This window comes from Neovison vison, chromosome 11, assembly GCF_020171115.1.
Source record: "Neovison vison isolate M4711 chromosome 11, ASM_NN_V1, whole genome shotgun sequence".
NCBI lineage: Eukaryota > Metazoa > Chordata > Mammalia > Carnivora > Mustelidae > Neogale > Neogale vison.
Window position 1 is genome coordinate 10,011,105 of NC_058101.1, and position 23,892 is coordinate 10,034,996.

Genomic DNA, 23,892 nt, shown 5'->3' on the forward strand with positions numbered 1-23,892 from the left:
TTTTGGTTTTTGTTTTTTTGTTTTTGCCAAATTTGGGTTGAGTTTTTCATTGTGTACCAAGTGCATTTTCCCCCCACCTCTCACTCCCAGGGCTCATGTACACGGATCTAATCCAGTTGAAATTGTTCCACGTGCCTCCTGGGCTTTGTCCATCCTCTGTAATCACTTTTCTGTTTGGATCATTGCTATGGAGCTATGTTCAAGTTCACTGTGTCTTATGTGGTCTCCAATCTGCTGTTGAGCCCATCCGGTTAGTTTTTCACGTCAGATGGTGTTCTTTTCTTTCCTAGAATTTCCATGTGGCCTTTTTAAAACAAAAATTACAAAATATCATTTCCCTTCCTATGCGGCGATTTCCATATTTTTCACCATTATGTCTAATGTTTCCTTTAAGTCCTGTGTCTGTCTTCTTGTTGTCTGCTTCTGTGGGTGCTTTTTTTCCTGGATTATGAGTCACATTTTCCTGCTTCTTCCCATTTTTTTAAGTGTATACTGGACATTAAAATTGGTAAGGTGTAGGGCATTTGGTTTATGTCGCCTTCTTTACAGGCTGTGGGGCTTTTTACAGGCTGTCATTTCCTCCTGATCTTTGAAGCCTAATTTATCCTTTGTTGGGGCTGATCTGTTTCAATTTTGTCCTTATGCTTACGGGATGGCCTTTCTGACGCTTTAGCTGAATATCTGAAGTGTTAGCGAGGCCGTTTCATCTGGCTAGATAAGAACCCCTGTGTCCCTAGTGCCCCCTGACCTCGGGTGTGTCTGTCCTGCTCCCAGTCCCACAGTTGCCACTCGCTGTGGACAGTGTGGTGACTCAGCGTGGGCATGCACAGAACAGCCTTCCGTCTCGGACGTGCGCTGCTTCTGGGCCACCCCTCCGTGCAGCCCCTTCTTCTTTAGGGCCCCACCTGCAAGTTCCACTCGCCGTGCCCTCAGCAACCTGAGGCCGCCGTCTTGGTAGCGACTCCTGCTCCCTGGGCAGGGCCCAGAACCTGACCCTGTCAGGAAGCCAGAACCTGGCCTGTTTCTCTTCTCACAGGGACCACTGCCCTTCACTGTATTACTCTCGGGGCTCATGGATGAAAGCCGAAGACATCTACCTGGTTTGAAAAATATTGTTGGATTCTGTATGCAACTTATCAGATTTTCTACAAAAAATGTTATACTAATTTAAAACCAGATATCCCCACTCAATTCCAAGGACGTTTTTTTCTTTCTTTGAAAATTGTTTGGTGAAGTGTCTGTCCAAATCTTTTGCCCATTGTTAAAGTGAGTTGTTTTATCTTTTTTGGTTGTATTTTAAGAGTTCTTTATATATACTTGATATGTCCTTTATGAAATATATGACTTGTCAAATATTTTCTTCTAGTCTATGGTTTCTTTTTGTTCTCTTAATAGTGGCTTTCACAGAGCAAAATGTTTTAACTCTCCTGAAGTCTAATTTATTAATTTTTTTCTTTAATGGATCAAGATTCTGATATGTGATATATATATCACACACATTATTTATTTATATGTTTATATATGTATATTTCTGCCCAATCCAATGTTAAAGCATTTTCTTATTTTTTTTACTAGAAGTTTTATATTTTACATTTTGAGTTGATTTTTATATAAATTTTGTATGATGGGATAGCTTCATGCTTTTGCATATGGATGTCCATATTACCCATTGCTGCAAAACAAATTACCCTGAACCTGTTAGGTAAACACAAAGCAGCATTTATTATCTCATAGCCTCTGTGGGTCAGGCCACTGGGAGCTGCGGAAACGGCTAGCTGTGGCTCAGGGCATCTCATGAGGTCACCATTGGCTCCAGTGGGGACATCTGCTTCCCTGCTCAGGCACAGAGCTGTTGGAAGGCCTCAGCAGACTGCTTCTTGGCTTTCCCATCTGGTGGCCGGTGTCTACATTCCTCACCATGTGAGCCTCTCCTGAGACTCCGTAAGTGTCCTTATCGCATGACGGCTGACTTCCCCTGGAATGAGTGACCCAGGTGACAGAGTGTGGCCAAGACAGAGGCCGTCTTCTTTAATCGAATATTGGGAGGAACATCCCATCCATGCTGCCGTTGTCTGTTTGCTGGAAGCAGGTCACTGAGTCCAGCCCACCCTGAAGGGGAGCGGAATTGAGCCCTAGTCCTTGAGAGGGAAAGTATTAAAGAGTTTGCGGACACATTTTTAAAGCCACCACAGTGACTTGTTCTGGTACCATTTGTTGAAAAAAAAGGTCTTTTTTTCCATGAAGTGATCTTCTCACCTCTGTCAAAAATTAGTTGTTCATGTTTCTGTGGGTTTATTTCTGACTGTTGTTCTGTTTCCTAGGTTATATAACTTTATAGCAAAAATATGCAGTAATCAAAATTGTATTACGTTTGGGTGGCTGGAGAAGAGAGGGTCCGTTTCACTCGTCTGATTACGCTGCGATCTTTTCCAGTGGCGCAGGCGTCTGGCCTCAGAGCCCTGCCGCTCACCGCCGTGCTAGCCTCCCTCCGGGCTTTGTCCACCGGTAGCAGGGTGACCGCAGGGAGCAAGAGAGCTGGAGACAGAAGGAGAGATTTGTAGCTAGGACGGCGGGGCTCTGGACAAGCAGTGCTGTGTCACTAAAGGGCCGGAACCCCAGGCTGGGAGAGCCTGGGACCATGGCGGTACCCGTCTGCGGCTGGAAGCACTAGGCCTCTGGCTAGAGTCTAGGGCTCAGGGCTTGATTTGTAACGTTGCTTTAGAAACAAACACTAGGGGACAAACAGACACAAGAACCCAGATAACCAAATCCTTCCTACTAGTGGGTTTAATATTACTCGATTTCTCAAACAAAAGCCATTTCTAAAAGTTTAGTTTAAAATACTAGTAAATTGCACATGCTTTTTTCCCTTCATGTAACTGATATAATCCTAAAAGAGCTAGTGCAGGAAGGTTGATAAAAGCTTACTTTAAAAAAAATAAAAAGAGTACATTGCCATAAACAATATTACAGGACAAAAACAAACAAAGAAATAAACAAACCACCTGAGACTGTATTTGCAGTGCTTATTACTATAAAAGAAGGATTAATGTCCTTATTTCATATTGCAGTCATTTATAAAAAAGAGCTGTTTACCAATAAAAAAGAAGGCAGGATGAAACCAGAAAACTAGTGACTAATAATAAACCAGGAAAATTAAACTTTACTGTTTATCAAATAAATAACAATTAAAATGACAATTTTTTACCCATTCAATTAACAAAGATGAAAATTACATAGTATGTAGTGCCAAATGGGACACTTCCATATACTTTCATTATGAAAGTAATAATTGTTCTGAGTATTCTGAAGGGCCATTCATCAGTTTGTTCTAAGAATTATAAAAAGCACTTGTTCCATTTATAAGGAAAATCAGAAATCACAAAGCGGGGGACAAATTCTGATCAATACTAGTATTTATTAACAAGTGAATGGCTAAATAATGCACACTACCTTTAGGATTAAGCATTGTACTGACACTGAAAAGTATGTTTTCAAAGAAGATTTACTGTCTTGGGAAATAGTACATGACTCATTAAGTGAAATAAGCAAAGCCAGAAAGTATGTACGTGTGTACACACACACACCCCACACACACACCGCACGCACACACACACACACACACACACATGATGCAAATATCTTGAGGGTATACTGCAAAACAACAGAAGTGATTTTGGTTTTCTCTGATTTAGTAAAATCATGGTAATTTTTTATTTTCTTTGTGTTTTTCCATAATGTGTACATTTTCTGGAGGGAACATTACTGTTTTCATCATCATGACAAAGCAGTTACTTTAAAGAATAATTTTCAAATGCAGAAAGGAGATCTATAACTTAAGGAAATCCACAGTGAATTTCATTGGAAATTTATTATTTTTATTATGTAAACTCTTATACCTCTATTTTTTATATTTTTTATGGTCAAATTTTATATGTTTACACCTTTTTTTGTTCTTGTTGTTAGACAGGGCATCCTTATAATTTACTTGATAGAAACAGAAACATATTTTCAGAAACTGCTTGAAAGTTTTCCAGGTTTTTTTCCAAATATTTTATTTATTTATCTGACAGACAGAGATCACAAGTAGGCAGAGAGGCAGGCAGAGGTGGGGGGCGGGAAGCAGACTCCCTGCTGAGCAGAGAGTCCAATGCAGGGCTCGATCCCAGGACCCTGGGATCATGACCTGAGCTGAAGGCAGAGGCTTAACCCACTGAGCCACCCGGGTGCCCCGAAAGTTTTCCAGTTTTAATAAGATGACTATTCTGAAATAGTTGATTTTTATTGAAAATGTAAAGCCCCTTCAGGTGACTTACCTGTCTATTTCATGTATCTGTTAGATCATACCTCAAGACAACGATACCCACTCCAGCCTGACGTATAAGTACATCATTCATGAAGATTCTGCACCTACAATCAGCAGCAACAATGTCATCCAGGAAGAATTAGATACTTTCGAATGGGCTTTGAAGAGTTGGTCTCAGTGTTCCAAACCCTGTGGTGGAGGTAACAATTGACCACGTTGAGTACGTTCAATGTAATTCATAGGAGGCCATTTCCAGTGCTTCTACCTTAAAGATTGCCTCTCATTGAGGCCACAGTCTGAGAAATACCAGACATAACAACCAAAACATAAGTACAAAGCATTTTTACTGAAATCTCTGAATCTACAAAGGATAGGCGTCCATTCCTACCAACGGTAAACCTTCTCGAAATCCTTTTGCCGTTTTCCCTGAGGTTCTTTTTGTCTCATGTTCATCTGCTGGTCCCTTTACTGACTCAAATTTTCCCAGATTCTCCCAAATGCAGTGTCCTGTGGTTCTGGCCTTTCTTCTTCTCCACTTTTGCTGTGCATTTCTTTTCTATCGGTGATGGTAAGAAAAGAGCTATTCGTTGTACCAGGTAGCAGGTATTGTTTTAAGTTGTCTATATTAGTGCATGAGCCCTCAAAATAGCTCTGTGAGGTCAGCACCGTGATGTTCTCTGTTGTACTGATTGGAAAACTGAAGAACAGGGATGAGAAATCATTTCCCCAGACCCTAAGATACAGACCCGGCGGTCTGGCTTCTGGCTACACGTCTTACTCCCTTGTACTGCCTCTCTGCCCTTGCTCAAGTAAACCCATTAAGCCATTCCCAGAGTTTTTAAGTCTCTCATTTCATCCATTCCCCCACCTCTGAACAATGAACACTCCAGAACTGAGCTGGCTACAGGGAGTCTTCCCCAACATGCAGGACAAGGCAAAAGGCCGAGTCATGAAGCCGAGTAACGGAGAACGAAAAAATGATTCAGAGCAGGGAATGCATGTGTCAACGATTTATTTTATAATTCTAAATTCAAGGATGCATTTTTATTTATTTATTTTTTAAAGAATTTATTTATTTATTGGAGAGAGGGAGAGAGAGAGAGAGAGAGGCCGAGCAGCAGACAGAGGTAGAAGGAGATGAAGACACTCTGCTGAGCAGGAAGCCTGATGCAGGGCTCGGTCCCAGGACCCCGGGGTCATAACCTGAGCCAAAGGCAGATGCTTAACCTACTGAGCCACCCAGGCGTCCCAAGGATGTATTTTTAAAGAGGCTTTTTTTTTTTTTTTTTGAGGTGGAGGGGATATAAACTGTTTTTAATTATTTAAAATGACAATCCATTATAAAATACATGTTTAATTTAATACATGTTTATCTTCCCTTTTGCTGCTCCCTCAGCATCTGCCTGGTTACCGGATTTGTCAGACACACCTTTTTAATATCTACCACATCTATTCCTTCCTCACCAGGTTTCCCTCATGACTTTGGAAGGGAAGATTATTCCAGAAGTCTTTTAACTAGTCAACTAATTTGATTTTCTTCTCTTCCTTTATTTCCAGGGTAATCTTGAATGAATGAATGAATGAATGAGTAGAGTTAGAGCATTTGCCTGATTTAAATGCCGTACCCTCCTGCTGTGTGTCCCAGAGACAGCATCATTTGTGTAGCTTTCTTGCCAAAAGTGGATAACTGAGTCTAATCATTAGGAAGCAAATAAACCTAAACGGTGGGGTGTTTTACAAAAAACAAATGGCTTGTACATCTCAAAAATATTCAAGATAAAAGAGAGGCCCAGAAACTATTCTTGCTGAATGCTGTGACAGCTAAATTCACCACATCATCGTTGTTTGGAAACACATTGCCAGGAAGAACCCAATTGGGGCAACTGGCAAATTTTGAATTTGGTCTGTATATTAGATAATAGGACTATATCTGCGTTAAATATCCTGGTTGTGAGAACTATGTGAAAGATGTGCTGGTGACGGGCAGTGCTGGAGTATTTGCCTAGGAAGGATCAGGATGCCAGCAACTTAGTCTCAAAGGGTTCGGCAAAATTTTATGTATATTATGTATATTGCATATGATAATTAAGTTATTACATATGTAAGATTATACGTATGCCCTCAAATATGGTGACACATTACACAAGGTTAATCTAGATACAGATATGACAAATGTGCATTGTGCTTTCCTTACAACATTTTTGTAGCTTTAAAACATTTTTTAAAAATTTTTAATTAATTAATTATTTACGGATGTCAGGGTTGGTGAGTGGTCACAAACTCCCTGTGACTGCCAAGATAAGTCCAAACACTAGTCTGGCACACAAGGCTTTTAGGATTAGATTCTTTCCTATCCCCTACCCCCCTCACAGAGGAAACCTCAGCCGTTCCAACAGACCGTCCGTTTTTAATGTCATTTCCTTCGCCTGGAGTCTTCTCTGCTCTGTTCCCTTTACCCAGCACTGTTTGAACTTCAAGATTCCAATCAAGAAGCGCGGGTCTTGTAAGCAGCCCCTGCCCCTCTGCCAGCTGAGACCCTCCCCTCTGTGTTCCTTTGGCGCCTTCTACAGGAAATGATGTGCCTAACTCTCTAAAAGCCTGTGTCACTGGGTATTGTCCCAGTGGTTGTCTAATCTGTCCCTCACATTAGACTGTGTGTGTTTGGGGGTCTAGCTCATTGGCACATGCACAACTGCTATTTAATCATTTATATACTCTTTATTAAATGTAGGCCCTGAAAAGTTCAGGATTTTGTTTATTTAATTGACTTCGGGACCTTCAGCGGCTCCAACCTTGCCTCGCCTCCTCTGTGTCCTCAGGCAATGTTTGTTGAATGAATGACTGAACGACCAAGTATATAACAGAATGAATAAGTGAGTAAATCCAAAGAAATGTGTTTCCTTTCCTAGGTTTCCAGTACACTAAATACGGATGCCGCAGAAAAAGTGATAATAAGATGGTTCACCGCAGCTTCTGTGAGGTCAACAAGAAGCCAAAACCTATTAGAAGAATGTGCAATATTCAGGAGTGTACACATCCACTGTAAGCGGTCGTTTTAACTCTCATATCCTGAGCACAACGTGACAGGGATTTAAATGTCTTTAGTTCTTTTCAGTTTTAATTTCATTTTTAGTCAAAGCTAATAAACGTATCTGATTAAATAGTCTAAGGCATTTCATAGGAATTATTTGAAGCTGCAGTTTCCCTGCCCTTTACCATACTCCTGCTCCTCAAATACAACCATGCTCCAGCTATAAGGCTGCTTTGGATATCTAGTAACCCCTTGTTTCCAGTTCTCTACGTAAAATGTGTTTGCATCTCCTTGATTTTTGGGGGGTGAGGGGGTTTGGATATTATGTATATTGATTTTCCAAGGTGGAAAGTGAAAGGTTTAGCATTTTTTAATAATCCTTCCCCAGATACACATAGCCCAGACTTCTCTCATCCCCAGTATTTCCAGTATTGTTATAACCTAATTTTACTGATATTAATCTTCAGAGTTTATATTAACAACTTCCATCTGTCTTAATAGGTGATTCACTTAGCTGGTCTTTCCTTGTGAACATTTTATCTTCTAGAATTAATTAAGGTTTTGATTTTTATGCTTTGTTTTCTCCTACTTTTCACTAATTCATCCCCATACTGTCTTCTGTGAGTATCGGTCTCCTGTAAATACTAAACACTCAAATATCCTGTCACTTGCAACTTCTGAGAGATAGATATATTTCAGACAGTTCAGTGTGTTTCAGCTCTGTCCCAGACTTCTGTTCATCCTGGAATGTCATTTTACCTTTTCCAAGATACTCCTACGGCCCCTCTTTTGCATCGGCTCTTCTGTTTCCTGCATTTTTTGTCTTCTTTTCTTTTCATGTATTCATTTGTTCTGGTAGATCATGTCTTCCAGTAGCTTCATGAAAAATGTAGATACAAAGTGAAAATATGTGGCTAAAAAATTCTCATACACCTAAGAAATGTAGCTTAGGGGTTAAAGTGTAAGGGTATATAGGAAGCCTTTCTTCTCTCACTCTTCATGATTGGGACACACCCATAATGTTCCAAACCATAATGTGTTTTCCTTCAGGATTTGAAACCATTGTTCCATTGTTTTTTAGATTCGAGTGTTGCTGTTGAAAAGTCATCTGACATTTTGTTTCTCAATGCTTTCTGTTTTTGTCATTCAAAGTTTGTAGGATCTTCTTTTTGTTCCCAGTGTCCTGAAATGTCACAGCAATGGCACTGCCTTGATGCTCTACTTTTCTCATCCATCATGCTATGTACTCAAAGACTTTTTAAAACACAAACCAGTATCTTTCATCTCTGGGACATTTTCCTGTGTTTTTTCTTTGAAATATTTCCCCTACTTTTTCAGTATTTTTTTCTAAGATATTTGTAATTAGGATTCTTAAGGATATCTAATTTTCTTTTCTTTTCTCATCTATTGTTTATTGCTCTATTTCCTAAATTTTTCTTTTTTACTACTGTGTTAGTATCCAAGAGCACTTTAATATCCAAGCACTCTGTTTTGTTCCTCACATGTTCCTTGTTAAGGCATTTGATGTTCATTTCACTGGTGTTAATATATTCTTTTATATCTTTTATATTAAAGATTGTTTTCTTTTTCATGCATTATTACTTTTGAGTTCTTTTCCTCTGTTTCTTTTTACCCCCCTCCATGATTTGTGTTAGAGGCTTTTCTGTCTCCACCAAAGAATACAGTGTTAAAAGGCTTCTTGGAAGCTTGAAAGCTTGCCTTATAGTCAAGACTTGCTTGCTGGTGGCTTCACTGTTGGACAAGCTGGCTGGGCTATTTCGTTGGAAGACCCTCAATGTATATTTAGGTCTTTTTTAATGAAATGATCAGATTTCAAAGAGTAGAATCAATCGCCTGCCTAGAGAGCATAAGCCTATTTAACAGCTGTCCTGGAAGTTGTATATACGTGTGTATGACTAGGGTCATCTTCACTATTCCATACGTGAAATCTTACCTAACCCCCTGCTTTCACTCTGGTCTCTTTCTCTGTTGTCTCTTGACTATGTCTGTTGTCCACAAGCGAAAAGTCTGGTTCATCTTCTACAGAGGATAAATGTTAGACCCTCTGCTCCATTAGAGGAGGGGCAATCAGCCAGTGGAGGTAAGGAGCAGGAGGTGGAACTATTTCCACACAGACTTTTCCTCAGTCCCCTCTTTTCAGCCCTACCTTCCCCTGGTTTCCCAGTGCACACTTTTACCTGTGACCCCAATCCAGCACATTCCTGAAGCTCTGCTGCCACGTTAGTCTGCTTACCAGCTTCTATAGCTGATTTAAAATTCATCCCTCTTAGGTCTGCTGAGCTGGTAGCCACATGTCCCACTGCTTTCTAGGTTCCAGAATTATCTTTGGGGGCCTTCTATCCAATTTTTTTTTAACCTTTGTGGATTTATGCCATTTATTCCCCTTTGTTGTCATTCTAGGAATTTTAGGAGGGAATAGAGTTAACCAGGAGTATCTATGACTATGAAATGTATACTTCTCATTTAATATCTGTCTTCAAATGAGAGTTACTGTTGAGGGCTTTACCATTGCTTAGTTGCCACAGTACATTCCACTGCCAATCTGACGTGTGAAAGCCAGCCTAAACTGGAGATACCAAAGACTACCAATATTTTAGCACTGTTAGGTCTCAGTGCCCCATATATATGAAAAGAAAAAAACAAAAAACAAAAAACGCAGAGGGAGAGTAATTCTAGAAAGGATAAAGAGTGTGCTTCAATTACATTCTGACAGATTGTGGAACCAGACGGAATCACTGGGGACAGCCTTTTGGGACCACATGTAGCCACATGTCACGGAGACCTCTCCCTAATAACACAGCCACAGCTGACGTGGAAAGCGCTGGGGCCATTGACATCAACACAGAATTGGGGAATGGCCCATGGGAAATCTTTTGAAAATATTTTTTAATAAATCTTTCTGTCAGGTGCATTCAAGCCTCAGGTGCACACTACCTTTTACATTTTTGTTGGGCCTCATAACGGCTGATATGAAGAACTGAATTTTTCAGGCAGCCTTTTCAGGGGCCAGTTGTAGAAATGGAACGGTCATCTCCATTAGAATCTTAAAACCTGAGGAAACTCAGGATTTCATGGAAAGGCAGCAGCACCCAAAGCCGTTTGTGTCACAAGTACCTGATGCATGGCCTTTCTTAGTTTCCTTTCACGTGTTTAACACTGTGAGGCAGGGTGGCTGAGGGCCAGTTGGTGTGTTTCTGAAAACGGCCCTCCCGCCCGAACCTAACCTGGCAAACTTAAGATGAGTTTCAGGAACCCTCTGTCAGTGGATCATCCCTTCGATAAAGAAGTTTCCAGGTTGGGGGGGGGGGGTGGGCAGGCAGAAAAATACCCACGCATTAAACAGAGACGTGTTGGGCTTGTTGCTATTAGAAAATGCTCGGACTTTGGACGTGGCGGATGCATGGATGCATCCCTCTTCTGAAACTGCTTCCTGAGCGGAGTCTGTTCCTCCTCCCCCGCGCCCCCACCCTCCTTCCCTGCACCCTCCCCAGCTCCCCCCCCCACCCCCCACTGCTGCCCCTCACTCAGGGAGCAGGGAAGGCCTGGGGTGCAGAGCCCGAGGGTGTTAACAGTGGCGGCGGCAGCATCTAACCGTGTCCCCCTCTCCCCGTGCTGCAGCTGGGTGGCCGAGGAGTGGGAGCACTGCACCAAGACCTGCGGGAGCTCCGGCTACCAGCTCCGCACCGTGCGCTGCCTGCAGCCGCTCCACGACGGCACCAACCGCTCGGTGCACAGCAAGTACTGCCCCGCCCAGCGGCCCGACAACCGGCGGCCGTGTAACCGCGTGCCCTGCCCCTCCCACTGGAAAACAGGGCCCTGGAACGAGGTGGGTGTGTGACTCCCAAGTGCGCGCGGGTGTTTGCGTGTGTGTGTGTGTGTCTGTGCCCGGAAGCATGTGCGAAAGGCGTGCACTGCATATTTGAGTTGGGCACGTGTATCCAGGAGGCGTTGTGTGAGTTGAGACGCGGCCACACAGACGGGACCACAGACTTTGTGATCCCTGAGCTCCTGGAGGTGCCAGGAAACAAGATTTTAAAACAGGGCTTGCATTTAGGATGACTCGGTAGGGGCCACGTGTGGATGCTCTGTGACATCTAAAGGGGACTGGTTTTCTATTTCGTATCTTGGTTGACGTCACACCATTCCCGCGGGATGAATTCCGAACACCTGACTGACCGCGGGGCGCTGCCCCGTTTGGCACACGGGGGACGGGGGACGCTTCTCCTCCCTCTCCTCCTCCTCCTGTTTCTCCCAGTGTGATTGACATCAAGTTCTATCAGTTCAGGTGTCCCACGAAATGATGCAGTATTTGTATATATTGCAAATACTCCCCACACCAAGCCCCCGCGATCTTCTCCCCCCGTTGCTCTGTGTTCCAACTCTGTCCCGGTTTGAGAAACTCCTGCTGTTCCAGAAAGACCGAGCTCACGGGAGTCTCCACCTCTCAGCTGATGGCCCTTCCTCGTCCTCCGGACTCACCACCTCCGCAGCCGCTAGGGCTCCCCTCCAGTGGCCAAAATACCACCTTCCGGGGCTGCCTTGCCCCCCCCCCCCGTCCTTCCCCGACCTTCCAGAGTGGCCCACAGGCAGCAGGCACTCACGATGGACACTGTAACTCTGGTATTGGAGCCCGTGCCGGCCACTGGCCCACACACTTCTCGAAGACTCTGCGCTGCTTCAGCACCACGCAGCCAGGACCTGTCCAGTCCTTGTTCATTTGCTGACTCAGTGTCGTGTGGCCTGAACTAATGCCACACTTCGGTATTCCTGAAGATTGAAAAGGAGGGATCATGAGATCACGGGAGAAAAGCTTAGAGGAGGCAAGGGGCTCAGCAAGCAGACAGAGAAGGAAGGTGGATGTGGAGAGCAGGCCCGGAAGGAAGGAACAGGAGAGCGAGGGTCACCTGCACGGACCCCGAAAGCTAACTCACGTCTCCTTCTCAGAGACCTGGAATATAGGTCCCTCCTCTCTTCCTCCTGCCTGGACCAATAGCTTAGACGATCCTGGACTTAATCTGAACGTGGTTAACCCCTTCCTTAACGGACTTAGTTCATGAGAATAAAATCACAGTAGCTCCAAAGAGGTTGACTGAACCAAGTTCGCCTTCCAGTAAGTTCTACCGTCAGTAAGGAAGGAGAAGGAATGGGAAGGCCAGTAATGGGATCTCTCCCTGGAAAGAGACACCACCACTGTTCCGAGGGACTTTGCAGATATTAACAGGACAGTGATGGCTTCTTTCCTGTCACGTGCTCCCCACCTGCCCGGCACGGCAGCTCTAAGGACATTGTCTCCTTTTCATTCGTTTAGTCCCAACAACAGTCCTGAGGCAAGTGCTTCCAGCCCAGCTCTCGGAGAAGCAGCCCCGTGCCCAGGCGGGTCCCTCATGCCGTCAGGCTATGACCCTGTGATTATTTGTCTCCAAAACGAAATAGAGAAGGAACTCCAGAGCTGCGCATGTGTGTGTGTGTGTGTGTGCACGCGCGTGTGCACATGTGTGTCCACAGGGAGGAAGGTGGTGTGGGTGCAACGAACCTCTCTAATCGTAGCCTCGGTTTCTCTAGTGCTCCGTGACCTGCGGGGAAGGGACGGAGGTGAGGCAGGTCCTGTGCAGGGCCGGAGACCACTGCGCCGGGGAGAAGCCGGAGGCGGTCAGGGCCTGTCAGCTGCCCCCCTGCAACGGTACGTAGGACCCCCATCGGTCTCACTGCTCCGGCCATGGTTTCTGCACCTCAAAAGGCAGCATTTCAGGACCAGCTCTGGAACGTGTTTGCTTGTCCGAAAACAACCTGAGGAGCTCACCCCTGAGACACGCGCCTCATCGTCCTCTCCCAGATCCGCGTTCGAGGCTGTGCCCCGCGCCCGCGACGCCCCCGAACCCCCGGGCCGCCCTGGGTCCTGTCGGGCGCGGATGCAGGGCTGAGGGCGCGTCGTGCCTGCGAAGCTGCCGTCGATTTGTTTTTCTAGCAGAAGCTACTCAGGTCCTCTCTGTGTCTTTATAACTGCACGTCACTGTAAAAGGCTTAATATCGCAGAAGGTTTTGAAATATTTTGCTGCAGTTATCCAGTTCACACGAGGGGGATCAGTGCCACGCGCGAGGCCTTTTCCATTCTCTCTGCAGCCCTGTAGGAGCCCCCGGCAGGGGATTCCAGAACCGACTCCTTGCCCGGGCACGCTCGCCTCGCTCCCCCCTTGCCAGCCTTGGCCTATCCGAGACCTTGGAATAGGTCCGGACGGGGCCATCCCTGTCGCTGTCTCTCTTCCTCCTCTCCTGCGCTCTCCCCGTCTACGTCCCGCTCTGTCGTCCGCGCATTCTGTATCTGCACTTGCTGTGCTCCGTCTCCCGCCCCCTGTGCCCTGCGGCCTGGCTGCCTCGTCTGCCCCTTGCTCGCTTTCCTGCATCTCTCTCCCGTGCGGTTTACCTCCTTCCCTCTCTCTCTCTCCCCCCCCCACACTCTCCCTCTCTCTCTAGTCCCCTATCCTCATCCCCGTCTCTTTCTTTTTTTCTGCACTCGTTTCTTCTCCTTCTCTCTCTCCTTATCTCTTCCTTTTTCCTTATTTCCCTCTTTCTACCTCCCGTGTCAGTCTGTGTCTCTCCTTTACCCCCCCCCCCCCCCCCGCCTTGCTCCTTCTCAGGGTCCTCCTGCCCTTTCTCCCGTCCTTGTCCCTCTGCCTTTGCCTCCCGCTCTGAGTCTGTATCCGGCCCTCATCGGCCTCACTCCTGTCTCTCTCCTCTGGGTCCCTGATCTTCGTCACCTTCTTTCTTTCTCTCTGCGCCCATGTCTGCGCTCTCTGCCTGTGTCTGGCTCTCTTTCTTCCCGTCCCCTGCCGCTGTGCCAGCTGCGGTCTGTTCTCTCCCTCTCTCTACCCTTCCTCTGTCTCTCTCTCTTCCCCATCTGACAGCACCTTCCCCTTCTGGTGTTTCCTGACACACCGTACTTCTGCCCTCACAGACTTCCTCTTAAATGCCATTTTCCTGGGTCTGTGCCTAATGACAACTGGATGCTGCTGTGACAGTAATGAGACTCGGAACTTAGGAAGTTGACTTTTCATTGGCCTGAGGTGCGATTTTATCAAATGTCTTACATTTTTTTAAATTTTTTATTAACATATAATATATCATTTGCCCCAGGGGTACAGGTCTGTGCATCGCCAGGTTTACACACTTCACAACACTCACCATAGCACATACCCTCCCCAAGGTCCATAACCCCACCTCCCTCTCCCTACCCCCTCCCCCAGGCAGCCCTCAGTTTGTTTTGTGAGATTAAGAGTCACTTATGGTTTGTCTCCCTCCCGATCCCATCTTCTCTCATTTTTTACTTCCCTACCCTCCACAACCCCCTGCCCTGCCTCTCAAAAAGGTCTTTTTTCTTTTTTAATGAAATTTCAAGTCTTAAACCTTATAAACCATTTCATTACAAATTTTCATTTAAAATGTGTGGTAGCAAGATCAAGTATGGCCATGAGAGGGAGACAAAGGACTTAGATATTTAATCATTTTTCTCTGGAAAATACATTTGAAAGTTTAAAACACAAGACAAAGCCAACAGAACAAACTTTACCCAGTGAGAAGCTGTAAGTTTACCATTGTGATAATATTTTACTCATTTGTACTACTATCAAGAGGCTAAAAATTTCGTGAGTAGACTTGACTGTTCTTAATAGTTGATAAAGCATGTGCTTCTGCGAATATGCCCGATTGTCAGCAAGAATTGCTTGATTCTCTTCCTTTAGCTAAAAGAAATTCTTTTTAATTGTAAAACAGAGGTACAGATGAGACGGCATAATTACGTTAGGGATTCATTGCTCTGAAATCCAGGCCCAACAGCCAATTCCGTGAGGTCTAAAAGGCCATAGGTTTCTATCACACATTTCAATTAGTAATAATTCCCATTGGTCTCAGGGGCGCCTGGGTGGCTCAGCGGGTTAAGGTTTCTGCCTTTGGCTCAGGTCATGATCTCAGGGTCCTGGGATCGAGCCCCGCATCAGGCTCTCTGCTCAGCAGGGAGCCTGCTTCCTCCTCTCTCTCTCTGCCTGCCTCTCTGCCTACTTGTGATCTCTGTCTGTCAAATAAATAAATAAAATCTTTTAAAAAAAATAATAATTCCCATCGGTCTCAAACTGCAATTAAAATCAAATGACTTTTTGAGACCGTATGAAATACCCTTTTCCTGAACCTCTTACAATGAGGCCAAGAAGAAGGCCCAAAAGCTTCCTTAATTTTAGTGATTGATTTTGTCATGTGAACACTTTCCCTAAGCCCCATTTTGATTGTACTAGTTCCTTGTTGCTGTTAAGCTCTTTCCATCTCTCCTGAGACAAATTGCCATAAAGTGAATGTATCCCTATGGTCTTATCTGTTTTTTTTCTCAGAATAGCTCATCCTTTTCCTCCTCTATACGGAAGCATATTCTGTCCGGCCCTAGCTAGACCCGTGTTGTAAACTAGTTCTTGCAGTGCCGAGGTGCTCACACAGAGGGGGGACTCATACAGGAGCTCCTTCTGTAACACAGAGAGATGAGGTCATGCTTTGAGCTGAGCCACAGAAAGGAGTTTAGGGGTCAGACAGAAAAGAGTACAGGGTCAAATAAAGTCCTCTCATCACAGGGCCTAGAGCCTTAAACATACAGGAAGAAGAAATTGATATCCTTATTTTAAGATATAGGCATAGAAAAAGTAATTCAGAAATCATAAGGGTATTTGAGAAGAAACCCATTAATGTGACATGCAGACGTTCACAACATAATTAGATGATTACCTTAGCTAATATGCAATATTCAGATGTGTCATTCTATCTAGTAGATCTGTAAATGCCAGACAAACACAGGCCATTCCAAAATTTGGGAAGGGGACATGCTATTACTCTAATGGATAGTTTTATCATTAATTTTAGAATTGGTAATTGGTAACAGATACAGGTGATAATTTTAGCTCTCTCTTGGTCTTGCCAACTGTCCATTTTTTTCAAACTTTAGAAAGAGATTCTTTAATTTCCTTGGCAATTTATATACAGGTTCCTTACCTAGCCGTGAAGTATGACCCAATAATACTTTGTAATTTTAAATTATTCTAGTGTGTAATTGCCACAGTTTCCAATTCTTTGTGTTTACGGATCTGGCATAGGATTAGTATCTCTTTGTGGCACCGTGTTCGTGGACTCTGCACGGGATGTGCCCTAAAATGGCTGAAAATAAATATAAATTCATGTGTCCATGAGCTCAACATGTAGAGTTTTTGAAATCTAATTCTTATAACCTGCACTTTAAAAAATTTAAAGATGATAAAAAGAGGTGCTCACACGTGTTTCAGCTGTTTTATGAGTCCTTTAGTACTTTTTAAAGTGTTATCAATTCAGTCAAATTGAATTTAAAAACTATGAATGATTCAAAAGAAAGTTGGCAGACTTTACCCAAATTTATGCTTTCAAATAATAAACAGTCTGAGAATATTCTGTAGTAAAAATGAAACTGTTACATTGACTGTGGATGTTACCTTGGTTTTTCTTTCGGTAATACGTTTTTAAGATTTAATTTGTTCCCACGGGTCCTTAGAATTTATTTTGCTTTTTATTTATTTGTTATTATTATTTTTTTAAAGATTTATTTATTTATTTTGGAGAGAGAGAGAGGAAGGGAGAGGGACAGAGGGAGAGAGAGAGAGAATCTCAAGCAGACTTCCCGCTGAGCGTGGAGCCTGACGCTGGGCTTGATCTCAACATCCTGAGATCATGACCTGAGCCGAAATCAAGAGTCAGATGCTTAACCAACTGAGCCACCCAGGTGCCCCAGGATTTATTTTGATTTTAACTTAATGTAGACACTAATCTATTAGAAAGCCAGAAATACTATAAAGTTAAAAAAAAAAAGAAAAAACAGAGAGAGATGTTTCTTTATATCCTAAAAAATATTTGTGGCAAAATGAATCCTATTTTCTCATTCTAACATCATATTTAGGTTCCTACTAGGAAGAGAAAAGTACCTTCAGTGTGCAGCCTTGATGGAGATATTAAAATGGTGTTCAATTCCAGTGCTTGGCAGAGAAAAAGACTGCATATTTCAGTGAATTTATCTAAATGTTCATATTTGTTTATTGAGATGTAGTTGACATACAACATATTAGTTTCAGGTGTACCATATAATGATTTGATATTTTTACATGTTGCAACATGATCACAACGTGAAGTCTAGTTAATGTCTATCACTATGTATAATTATGAAATTATTTTTTCTTACCATCAGAACTCTTAAGATCTATTCTCTTAGCAGTGTTTAAATATGCAATTCAGCATTATAAACTGATAAACTGTGGTCACCATGTGTACATTATAGGCCCATGACACTTATAACTGGAAATCTCTGCCTTTTGACCCCCTTCACCTATTTCACCCCCTCCCTAACCCCTGCCGCTGCAACCACCAATCTGTCTGCTGTATCAAGGAGCTTTTGTCCCTAGATTCCACGTACAAGGGAGACCGTGTGCTACTTGTCCATCTCGGTCTGACTTACTTCATGTAACGTAAAAGGGTCAATGTCCATCTATGTTGTACATGGCAAGATTTCATTCTTCTTTACATCAGAATAATATTCCGTTATATACATATACCGCAGCTTCTTTATCCATTCATCCATCCATTGGCGAGTAGTTAACTTTTTTCCGTATCTTGACTATTACAAATGAGGCTGCGGTCAACATGGGGGTGTGTGTGTCTTTCCGAAAGAGTGTTTTCATTTTCTTCCGATACCTGCTTTTGGGACTTACCAAGTCATATAAAAATATGCTTATATTTTTAATTTTTGTAGGAGTATCCGTGCTGTTGTCCACAGTGGCTGTGCCACTCACCATGACATTCACATTTTTTTAAAGATTTTTATTTACCTATTTGACAGAGACCACAAGTAGGCAGAGAGAGAGAGAGAGGAGGAAGCAGGCTCCCTGGTGCGCAGAGAGCCCGATGGGGGACTCGATCCCAGGACCCGGGATCATGACCTTGAGCCAAGGCAGTAGCTTTAACCCACTGAACCTTCCAGGCGCCCCTGACATTCACATTTTTAATGCAAAGTCTCATTTGGACAACTCCAATTCACGTCGGATTCTACTTAAAATTTTTTATATTCCGAAACAATTTCCGTTTCTCCCTTTCGTCCTGCTTAGATGTATGTTTCATCCTGTCTTCTTTCATCCTCGGCAGATGAGCCGTGTTTGGGAGACAAGTCCATCTTCTGTCAGATGGAGGTCCTGGCGCGGTACTGCTCCATCCCCGGCTATAACAAGCTGTGCTGTGAGTCGTGTAGCAAGCGGGGCACCACCCTGCCACCGCCGTACCTTCCGGAAGCTGCTGAAACTCACGGGGATGCTGTCTTTAACCCTAGCGACCTCCCTGGATCTCTCCTGATGCCTACGTCCTTGGTGCCTCACCGTGCGGAGCCCCCTGCGGAGAGGAAGCGATCTCTGAGCAGGCTGCCCGCGGTGGGGGGTCCCAGGCCACACAGTAAACCCGATGGTGCTCACTTGGCCCAGAGGAGAGCTCCGCTAGCGGTGGGTAAGACTCTGAGACTGGTGTCCCCGGCCACCAGGAGCGGCCCGCTCAGCTCCCCCGCAGAAGAGGCCGCGGCTGGCCTCCCCGCGGTCAGCGAGTCCCTGGGTGCTGCTTCTCAGGCCAGAACCTCAAGGAAAGATGACAGAATCATTGACAAGACACGTCCGGTCAGATCGGCCGCTCTGGAAAGATGAGAAAGCGAACCTCGAAGGCCAGAAAGCAGAGGAGAACCCGGACAGGCTCCCTCTCCCTGCGGTGCATACAGCTGGTTTCGAGGCCAGTCCCCGTGTTGAAAGTAAATCTCCGTAACTGTCAGCTCGTCTTGTCTGTGAGCGGAAGAGCGAAAAGTGCTGGTTCACTTTCTAGTTGCTTTCATCCACCTCTTGCTCTGCATTGACTCATTTGCCAGACGTCATCGGAAGAAAGCACCAAAGATTATTAATAGAAGGAAAGTAAGTGGCTAAGTGTGTCGGTCCCTCTCTAATGCAGCAGAGGGCCTGGAAACAATTATGTATATCGGCGGATTTTTTTTTTTTAAGAAGTTACACTAAAAATAAAGAGGTGCCAACAGTTTACACTTTAACGAAATATTTTGGAAATGGAGCAAAAAATTCTTAGACTTGTATTCCTATTTATCTATATTAGAAGTATTGTATGAGCGAATTTGCAGCTGTTGTGTAAATATTGTATATTGCAGAAATCAGTATTATTTTAAGAGATGTGTTCTCAAATGATTGTTTACTATATTACATTTCTGGATGTTCTAGGTGCCTGTTGTTGAGTATTGCCTTATTTGACGTGCTATGGGTCGATTTTCGAAGCCGAGTATTATGAACAAGAAGTTAGAATTGTAGCTACTGACAGTACAAAGGGTTTTTGTTGTGTGGTTTTGTCCGATCAACAGTGTGATACCTAAGTTACAGAAAAAGAAAAATCATATAATGCTGTGGATATACAGATCCCAGCTTCCCTCTTACCTCCCACTTTTTAAATAACAAAGATTAGGAAAGATCTGTTGGGCTACTAGTGGTCACAGGACCAGAGACTAGTGAGTCAGCCTAGGCAAGCCAAAATTAAAACCCTCTTCTCAGGATCTCAGTAGATACCACTGAAGTTCCTGTGTTCTTGGGCCGATTTTTTCTTTTCCCTTCGTTGACATATGCAAACGGTTATACTCAACGTACTGTAATAATGACAAAAGAAGAATGTTTCGAGATAATTTGCTTGTGTGTTGGTAGCTGAGAAAAGCATCATCGAACTAGAATTGACACCTGAGTGTAATAGGGCTTTGGGGCTTTGGAGGAAGATTCAAGAACGTATTTGTCCGTGGTCGCAATATTTATTTTCTGCATGGTCCATATTCAAATGTTCACAACCACGATGCATCTGACTGCAATCATGTGCTGGTAATTTATGTCAGTGGTCACCTTACTCGCAGTGAAGCCAGAAATGCTCTCTCCAGGGAGTAGATGTAAAGTACTTGTATATAGAATTCAGAACTGAAGATATTTATTAAAAGTCAATTTTTTTTTCTTGATAGTATTTTTATGTACTAAATATTTACGCTAATATCAATGGCATATTTTGGTAAACTAGAGAGACATCATTAGAGATGCACATTTTGTGCCTGGAGGAGAAACTTAACCAAACAACCGGCAACCAAATCAAAGAGCTAATATGAAACAAAATTTGACCTCATGCAACCTTTTTGCATTTTTAAAGTAGCTGATACAAAGTTAATGACTTCTTCCCTTTGGATGGAACCTTAAATAGTATAGATCCAGATAGCTGTTTAATGAAAAAGGGAATTAGAAACATTTCTTTAAGTATATGAAAGAGGTAAATACTTAAAAGAAAAAAAGTAAAAGTGTTGTGAGCGCAATGTTCTTGAGGTCAGTTCCTGAACTGTTATGCAACCGACCTCGAGAGATGTCAGCCTCTCCGAGCACAGTCTGTGCAAGGACGTTTGCCTTTTAGCCACGGTAAACTCAGTTTCACCTACTGACTCTCTACCACTAAAGAATCTGCTACTTCGCGCAAGGCTTTTAACGTTTAAAGGAATAAGCTGAATTCCAGACAGAAAAACAACCTCTGAGCCTCAAGTAGAAGTCATTTTTTTTTTTTCCCGGAAAGCTTCCCCAGAATGAAATTCTCTCTAGTTTGCTTGCATATGTACGCATCTGGTCCACAGGAGAATGCAGAGAAAGACGGTCGCACACATACACCTCCCATGAAGATGTACATATTTCTTCTACTTCTCATCTTCGAGCTTCCTTTTCTGCGAAGCTAAAAACTCCCTTTTTATCCGAGTGTACACTACTGATGCTGTTTGTTGTGTTGGGAGCACGTAGCAATAAAATGTTAACAAAATACAGACCTGGCTCTATCTAGATTCTATCATGAGGTTCATTATTGAGTACTGGAAGCTTACTTTCCTCCTAACAAGTTCAAATAGTGTCAAATTCATTGGCTCCTTGGACTTTGTCTGAAGAGGCTCAAATAAAGTGACAGTGTCTCCTAGCCTCACACCAAGGTGTATCATAACATTTTTCCATCATAAAAGAGAGAGACTAGGAGCGGTGGCTCTGTGTTTAAATCCGTCCCGCAGAGCTATGAAGATGCGGAGAGCAAAGGGCAATAATGCTGGGACCTACAAGGAGGGGAAGGGGGACTTCTGTCTTCTGAATGTGCAGCCCCAGAGTGGTTTTTAAAGAGAAGCTGGCCAACAGCTTTAGAATGCTTATTCCCTGAGGACTACGTGACATCTGACTCGGGAGTGGGGGCTAAAGCAGGGCATCAAGGCTCGGACGGGGGTTGGGGAGGTGCGGGGGGGGGGGCTTTGCTTATGTCATGGGGAGGCACTAGATTGCCATGGTCACTTTAAAGGGCAAAGGCAGGTTTGAACTGCACCTGTACCTCTATACCTGAATGACCCCGGGTAACCAGACTTAATGTCAGTTTTCTCATCTTTTTTAAAATAGGAGGCAGGACTGTCGAACAACAGTGCATAATTGCTGTGAGAAACGAGAAAGTCAAGTTGTTAGCCTGAGGCTGACACCTAGTAGCTCTCAATAAATACTAAGTATCATCATTGCCCTTATATTGTCCCCATCCTCCTCCTCATCTTCATCATGTGACCAAACCATAGCTTTCCTCTAGGTTTGTGATTCAAACCACAGCTGGTTTGAATCATGGTCACTGAGTCCCGTTAATGGTGGTCAAGAACATAGTTTGAGGAATCTAAAAACCACTTTAGGTTCTAAAATTAATAGGAGGTACAAACTCATTAAAAATTATCTCTAGTCAATGGTTTTGAAAAATTTTAGCTATGTCCACCCTCCCTTCACAAACAATAAGCAGTCAAACTAAAGAAAGACTGCTAATTCTCTATTTCTGTGCAGTAGTGAAATAGAAGCCAGTAGTGAAATAATGCTCCAGATTATCAGCAAATAAAATGTTTTCCGTATATTTGCAATATACTTTGCAAAAATATCTAGTTATTCCTTTAAACATAGCTCATCATGAGCTATTAAATATATGATATTTTAAAAAAATCACTTGAAGAATGATGAAGAGTGGACAACCAAAAAGTATTTGTTACAATTGTTACAAAAGTACTGAAGATAATGGTAGTAAAAAGTAAAAGGTTAAAGCTACTTAACATGCAATAAAATATAAAAACCACCCAAGGGTGGGTAGGCTTTGTCAGTACATCAATTAGTATTAGAAAACATTCCTTTTGGGCTCCGATATGTGAGAAACTTATTTTGAGCTAGAGACATTATTAATTAAAATTAATAAAAATTAATTAAAATACTGCCTACCAAGCAAAGGCATAATCTAAAATGAATTTGCCATCAAAAACACAAATTCTAAAATAAGCCAAAGTGCTATCAGTTTCTGCAAAAATCATCAGAAAGTTCACCTCGGTATTTGAATTGCTTCCTAAATTCCCCCATCCTGGTAAGTGACAAGAGCCTAAAAAGTTGCCCATCTACTTCCCGGCGGCACTAGGCTTCCTTGTAGGAGTGCTGACGACACTGACTCCGCCTTTGGTCCTCGGTCTTGGCCGCCCCTCACGCGCAGGTGGCACCACTTTAGATAACTACCCTGTGACCTCACCCCTGTGCACCTCGCTCCATAAAAGCTGGAGGTTAAGGTCCGGGTAGGAGTGCTGTCTGATTGCCCGGTGGTCTGACCGCTGCCGGATTGTCCCTGTCTGTAAGTTACCCTGGATAAAACTCTGAATGCCATGGGGGACGGTGGGGCTTCCTTCTCTTTCTGGTATTGTAGTGCCTTCTCAGTCTGGAGGATTCACTACTGACCCTTCTCCACCTTCTAACAATTGGTTACTCTGCTGGGTACCGAGAAAGAAACAAGCATGAGAGACAGGGCTGAGCAGTGGAAAGCCCTTTGCTTCTGGGGGAGCTCCCAAGCTGGCCAGTCACCGCCATATGGAGACACGTGGTCAGGTCTTTTGAGCAGTTTGGACAATTGCTTGTGCATGGGGATGCCCTAAAAACCCCTGCGGGATTGCTGGCTACGCCCCATCGGAAACTGGTAGGGAAGCAGAGGGGTCGAGAAGAGGGGGCAGCTCAGGTGTCCTGACTGTGGGGTCCTGGGAAGATGGTATCGAAGACTGTATCTTACTGTCTGCTGGGGCACATATGGGACCTGGGGTGTCTGTTCTTGCCCTGTGCTCTGGTTGCCCATCACTACTGTAGTCTCTTGGTCGCTGACTTCAGGAAAGCCTAAAAAATCCATCAAAAGGGAAATAAACAGGTTGAAACACAGGAAAAATCAAAGGATATTGTTCATAGTAAAATGGTAGAAAGGGGGCCCACCCCTTTCTTGCCACAGTTGTGGCAAGAGCTAGCATTACCTGGAACCCTGCGAGAGAATCTAGACAAACAACCCAATCTGGTCTTGGTAAACCTAAAGAAGACATTGCCTAAGGGAGAGCAGTTTATGCCCTTGAAGGAAGTCTCCAAAAGCC

The 23,892-nt window shown here is 43.7% G+C and overlaps 1 protein-coding gene across 2 annotated transcripts in view; it reads left to right on the forward strand.

The window, feature by feature from the left end:
- Positions 1-21,270, forward strand: part of ADAMTS3 (ADAM metallopeptidase with thrombospondin type 1 motif 3) — a 280,816-nt gene extending 259,546 nt beyond the window's left edge. For both annotated transcript variants that reach the window (XM_044224024.1, XM_044224025.1), the window contains 5 exons: positions 4,341-4,506; positions 7,216-7,348; positions 10,977-11,184; positions 12,921-13,038; positions 18,549-21,270. In XM_044224024.1, the coding sequence (XP_044079959.1) occupies positions 4,341-4,506; positions 7,216-7,348; positions 10,977-11,184; positions 12,921-13,038; positions 18,549-19,090 (1,167 nt within the window). In that variant the 3' untranslated portion in view covers positions 19,091-21,270. The remainder of the gene's footprint in view (positions 1-4,340; positions 4,507-7,215; positions 7,349-10,976; positions 11,185-12,920; positions 13,039-18,548) is intronic.
- The last annotated feature ends 2,622 nt before the right edge of the window (positions 21,271-23,892 follow it).